Source organism: Poecilia latipinna, unplaced genomic scaffold (genome assembly GCF_001443285.1).
Source record: "Poecilia latipinna isolate Pla-1442-1.1 unplaced genomic scaffold, P_latipinna-1.0 Scaffold1288, whole genome shotgun sequence".
In the NCBI taxonomy this organism is placed as follows: Eukaryota; Metazoa; Chordata; class Actinopteri; order Cyprinodontiformes; family Poeciliidae; genus Poecilia; species Poecilia latipinna.
Genome location: NW_015113904.1, coordinates 7,318 through 13,326, shown reverse-complemented (window position 1 = coordinate 13,326; position 6,009 = coordinate 7,318). Strand labels below are relative to the sequence as shown.

At 34.4% G+C, this 6,009-nt stretch overlaps 1 protein-coding gene across 1 annotated transcript; it reads left to right on the top strand.

Moving 5' to 3' along the window:
- Positions 1-6: 6 nt before the first annotated feature.
- mpl (MPL proto-oncogene, thrombopoietin receptor) lies at positions 7-5,452 on the top strand. The gene is made up of 6 exons (XM_015054965.1): positions 7-36; positions 211-365; positions 870-1,020; positions 1,095-1,176; positions 1,351-1,438; positions 2,080-5,452. Exons 2-6 carry the CDS (start codon positions 267-269, stop codon positions 2,518-2,520), a joined length of 861 nt encoding a protein of 286 aa, XP_014910451.1. The 5' UTR covers positions 7-36; positions 211-266; the 3' UTR covers positions 2,521-5,452.
- Positions 5,453-6,009: the final 557 nt, after the last annotated feature.

Genomic DNA, 6,009 nt, shown 5'->3' with positions numbered 1-6,009 from the left:
CTTTGTACAAGAGGACTGTCTATGTGGAGGAACTCTGTAAGAAACTTGCTTCAATATTATTCAGATTTTCTTGTGAAATCATAAACAAACATTAACACTGTGTTGTTTTAATGGTTGTTTATCTCTTTAGTTTTCACTGACCTTTTGATCTTAGTCAAAGTTTTGAGACCTTCCAGTCATATTATGAAAAATAATTTATTTTATGTGCAGGTCTTCTGGATCCCCCCTCCATTGTCTCTCTACAGCCAGAAGACACTGTGGGGAAAATGCTTGTTTCTCTTGGCAGAAATTTAAAACACCTATGGATGAAAAGCAAATATAGAATTCATTATTCTTCTAAGACACTTGGGGAAAAAACAGTAGAGGTAATGTACATTTTAAGTGTATTTATTTTATGTTTTTTACTTGAATTGAATTTATATAATGTGGTGCTCAGTAAAGCCACCTCACATATTTTGCCCATGTTTGATTTCTAGTCTTACAAAAATATTTCAAATCATCAAAAAAATTTCAATTTCAGGAAAAGACAGCCTGAATAAATAACAAAATAAAACAATGAGCAAAGAATTATAACATTTATTAAAGAAAAATGCAATCCAACCCAAACATAGACCTATGTATAATATAATTCCTGCCCTTGTTAAATCATGATTGAACTGTGATTAACCCCATTTTTGGGACATCACATCCTGCCCTGATCATAGCAAAACCAGTAAAAGAAAGAAATCATTTAAATAGAACCTGTTTAAAAGTTAACTATTTTAAAGAAGAAAGGATAAAAATAGACCCAACATGAACCACTTCTTTCTAATTAATCTATAAGGTAATAGTTCTAGATAAATACTTAAAGTAATCCCTCTTGTTTGCAGGTAAAAGACGACAGCTTTCTGCTCTCACTGGAACCAGGTGAGGAGGTTGAGGTTCAGGCTTCTGTGAAATGTGCAAACAGACCAGATGAACATCCTGGATACTGGAGTGCCTGGTCGAAACCTGTGCGAGCAATAGTTCCCCAAAGTGCAGGTGTGTCTGATCGAAAACAAACTATAAATAAAAACATGGTTGTAGAAATCCTTAATTAGTTCTCCTGTTTCTAGACAGGAAGCTCCTCTGGCGTCTCTGTGGTTCCATGCTGATCATCATTATCTTCTTCATCCCAACCGTTTTACTTTGTCGCAGGTACTTTTGTTTTCAACTATTTATTTTGTTGTGAAAGCAATTATAAATTTATTATATGTTCTTTTTAAAACAAATATCAATATTTAGAAGTAATACATTCTCTGAAAAAGATCTAGTATTTGAAAAAATTGAAAAGTGTTAGAAAAAAACATCATTATGTTCTTTTTTTTTTAGGAAGCTCAAGCTGCTCTTTTGGCCTCCAGGGCCCAACCTTGAAAAAGTTCTTCAGGGCTTCCTGACAGACATCAACCAGCAGAAATGGGTAAAATATTTAGTGGCAGGATTTAAAGTTTAAAGTAATCATAAGCAATCATAGACAAAACAACAAATAAAAACAAAATGGTAGCACAAAATAATACAGTGTGTACTTTCCCAGAACTTAAGTCATTTCCAGAACTTACCATCCACCTTTATGAAAATTTCATGAAACAAAGTGGTTGCTTTCCTTCAGCTTATAAGTTACTTTGTAAGACATTTCCGATACTTTACTGAATAGTCCAGAAAGTAACTCCTAATGTTTCCAGGAAAGAAACTGGGAAACCCAGAAAAAAAATACAAGTAAATTCTATGTTCTATGAAAGAAGAAGCTCCACTAAATAAAAAAAATGTTGCTAGAGCAGCTGTCACTGTGAGACATGTTTTAAATAAAAGTCCACCACTTTGTAAAACTCATAATTCATTTAACATTGCTCTCATTTTGTTAAAATCCTCGAGGAATAAAACCCAAATGATCGTCTTGTTTTGTCTCCCCACATGTTCACCACTACAAAAAACAAATGTTCATAGTTCATCCTAAAATAAGTAGAAATGTATAATAAATGTTAACAGAATTAATACATTTAAAGCTGAATGACTAAATAAATTCTGAGTTACTCACCATGAATTAATGAACTCACCTTACAGAATCCTCCAGTCACATCGAAGCTGTGTTTTGAAGAAACAACCTCCTCTGTAGTGGAGATCATGTCTGATGAGCTTCCAGTCCTTGACAATCCTTCTGAAGAACTCAACTTCCTCTCCTCTGATGGAAGCTTTTCCTTTGAGAAACAGGCAGATGGGAGTTCTGGGAGCGAAACCCTCAGAGACTATGTCACTCTGAACAAAGATCTGTCCGTTCTCTGCCTTAAGCAAAACTGTTATGTCTATGAGCAATTTAAAGATGGAAAAGATCCTGAGAAAGGAGATAACCTTTCTACAACATGCCACTGTCTTAAGCCTTGTTCGTGCAGCAACTATTTTAACCATTCTTACCTACCTTTGTCTCAGTCTACAGATGGCTTGAATAAAAACATCAATGTTGGACATGATAAAAGTAACCCTTATACTAACCTTTTCCTCGACTAAACATGCAACACAAGTGTGCCTCCAACTTAAGTTCTCTGTACAAAAGTGATCAATTCACATAGATTACTGGATATAGTTTCAGTAAAATCTACATTTGAAAAAGAATTAAAAACTAGAAAGGTGATAATAAAAATGAAAAGGAATATTGCTATATTACTACGGATATATAGAAAAAAGCTTGAAATGTTTATTATAACCGTTGTAACAATAAGTGCTGTTATAAATGCTCTTTTTTATGCAGTTATTTTTGGAGTATATTGGATTATGCTGAACATATAACAGTTCTTATATTTTTCATGTAACATTAAGTTTAAGTATTAGCAACTAACTTTACATTCAGTTGTATGGGACAGTATAATTGTATTTTTTTTTTACTATTTGTAGTTCTGTTTAGTAATCCATTACTTACTTGCTTCAGAGCTTGAATACTTACAATATAAACATGTAAATGTTTAAGAATAATAAATTTTAAATTTCTTTTTAAAAATTAAAGGCTGTCAGGGTACTTAGAGAGAAAAATCTTGCAAATTCTTTGATAAGTATAGAAAAATAAAACAGAAGTAATATAATAATAATAATCTAGGTGTTTTTATGTTGTTTGTTGTTGTTTTATTATTGTATTTTAATTGTATCAGGCAGTTTTGGGGAATGCAAAGTTAGACTTTGTGCTATAACCTCATACAGTGCATCTCTTCTCTTGTGGTTAATGTGTACTGTATATTTTCGCTGTTTTAAATAAAGTAAATCGTAAATCTGGAAAAGTATGAAACATTGTGCACATTGCGCAGGGACCTTGTACTTTGTTCTGTAGTTCTTGTTTAATACCACAAGGTGGCAGCACACATCAACATGCCGATGTGTGCAGCCACAATGAGGGACGTCGAGGGACCACGGACTGAATCTGGACCAAAAACATAAACTCACATTTTCTCAGGCCTTGTGATCTTGTTAACTTTTTGCACACTCATATGAGATATGAGGATTGAGATGCCATTATTTGTTTTAAAAGAAGTTTCTACTCTAAGGTTAATAAATGACTCACAACACAGATGAAAGCTAATGTTGATTTATTCATAAAATAAAAGGAAAAGGCTCAAGTATAGAGGAGTTCGACAGTTTGAATTAAAACCAAAACACCTGAGATGGAACAATAACACCTTAACAACTAGGAGTGGATGTAAACCCTACATGTTTGACGTTTTAACAGCTTTAAAATATTTTTTTATCTGAGCCCAAACTTAGATAATTTTGCAATTTAGCTGAATTAGTTCAGAATTACAGTCTAAGTATGGAGGATCATTATACTGTAGCTAAGGCATCAGAAGAAAACTATCCAGTCCAACTACTGTTTGCTATCACACCAGCAGCAGATCAGCACCGTCTGCCAAGGCGTATGATGTCACATTGATAAAGTAGCCCCGCGTTGTCCATGAGGCGTTAGGAGAAAGGTGGGAGACAGAATGTGTTCAAAGTGAGACAGGCAACAGAAGAAGAAAATTTAAAAGGGCCAGTGTTTACTCCCCAAGCTGCTTTTCCTCCCGACATGAATTCTTTCCATGTTTCATCACTGCCCACTTGCCCATACGCTAATGTCTATGGGGGGAGGTTGAGTCACCTCTTGATGTCATTTCCTCAACTTTCACAGACAATCACACCGAGAACCAGAGCTGCCTCAGATGTGATGGACATGCAGGGTTATTATAGAACATGTGTTTGTATTTATCGTGTTGTCATGTTTACAGGCCTCAAACACGAATTCACCAACAACGGAAATGAAGCTACTTAAGCAGCAGCAACATAAGGTTGGCTTCTGCTGGAAGCTCATCACACGACTGTGGTTAACTGGTTCTGAAAACTGACTGCAATCACATTTGGTCCTGTTGAATTTTGTGCTGCAGAGAGTGCTGACAGGATGGCATACATCAGTTTCTGAAGGAAAAACTGCCAAACAAGAATAACAAACATCCAGTGTAATCAAAAACACAGGCAGAACTAATGATGTTGGAGAAAGTGCAGCAACCTCAGAGTCGTTCAGTGGGAGAAAAGTCATTGATTTTCCACAAAGGCACTGGCAGAAGTAGGAAGGAAGGTTGTGTTGGTTTCAATAAAAACATACAGTGCCTTAAAAAGTATTTTCTACATTTTGTCATGTCAAACCACAAATGTTAATGTATGTACCTTGTATTTTATGTGATATTTTACCACAAAGCAATGCATGAATATCTATCTCAGTCAGCTTTTATTCCAGTATTGCCCTGCCTTAAACTATGGTCATATTTCCCATCATCTCTTACCAGCTCCTGCTGATAAAAAGCAACTTAACAGTATGACGATGACAACACTTTGTTTCAAAGTGGAAATGGTTTGTTCAACTAAGAAAAGAGGTTTTCAAAGGTTGGCATAGGGTTGTATAATCTAACCCTGGAGTAAACGTCTCCGCATTTTATCCCACCACACAATGATTGTGTTTTTTGGTCTTCATGATTGTTTGTCTAATATCAGATCTTTAAGGAACAACTGCATTAATATTGAAATGTAATCCCACAAACGTGGCACTATTAACTAAGTAGTTTACTTCTAAAGGCGGTTGGTTGCTGCAGTTGCTATTTGGCGGTATCAGACTTCTGTTGTTCTATTACATGAAGTGAAATACAATATCTGTGGTTTTAACATGATTAAAATGTAAAACATAGTTGAATGTGTGTGATTTCTTATGCAAGGCACTACATTCATGACCTATGCATGGTTGGTACAGTATTTTTTAATTAGTCTTTTCTTTTTTGCAACAAATATGCTGAAACTGTTGGTGGTTGTGTAGTATTAGATAGCAAACTGGATTTTAACGAGCAATTTGTTTAAGCAAGTTATTAAAAGTAAGAGTGCTAATGGATTTTGAAGGGCAGAAATTTAAACATTAAAACAGGAATGGATTTAAAAAAAAGATTACAATCATCATACCAAAAGACTTTTCAAGCTTTTTGCTACATTGTCATTTTTAAACATATTTATGTATTTTCAGAATTAGATTCAGCACCAAGTGTATGGAAACAGTCAGAATTTTGCTGTGAATGGGTAATAAAAGTGAAACTTTAGGTGACAGTTCTAGTTGAACTGGTTTCTTTGATATTGGTCCAGAATACATTTCTTTAAAAATGTAAGTTTACTCACACTATGTAGGCACAAGATCACACAAAAGGTAAATCACAGTCAAAATGGTGCATGTAAACAATATAGCCTAACTCTATACACATCTTCTTTTAGATCTGCAGAACAATGTTATTAATATTTCAGCTTACAATGACAAAATAGGAATCTATTGAATCTGTGTTAATTTCATTGAGCTTCTCTGTGAGTCATAAACACTGAATGGTATTCACAGATTAGTCAATACATAAGCTATGAATCTTCATAAGGTTCAAGGATGTAAATCAACATGGCACATACATCCCTCTACTGATTTTAAACAATATCTAACATTAGAAGAGACAG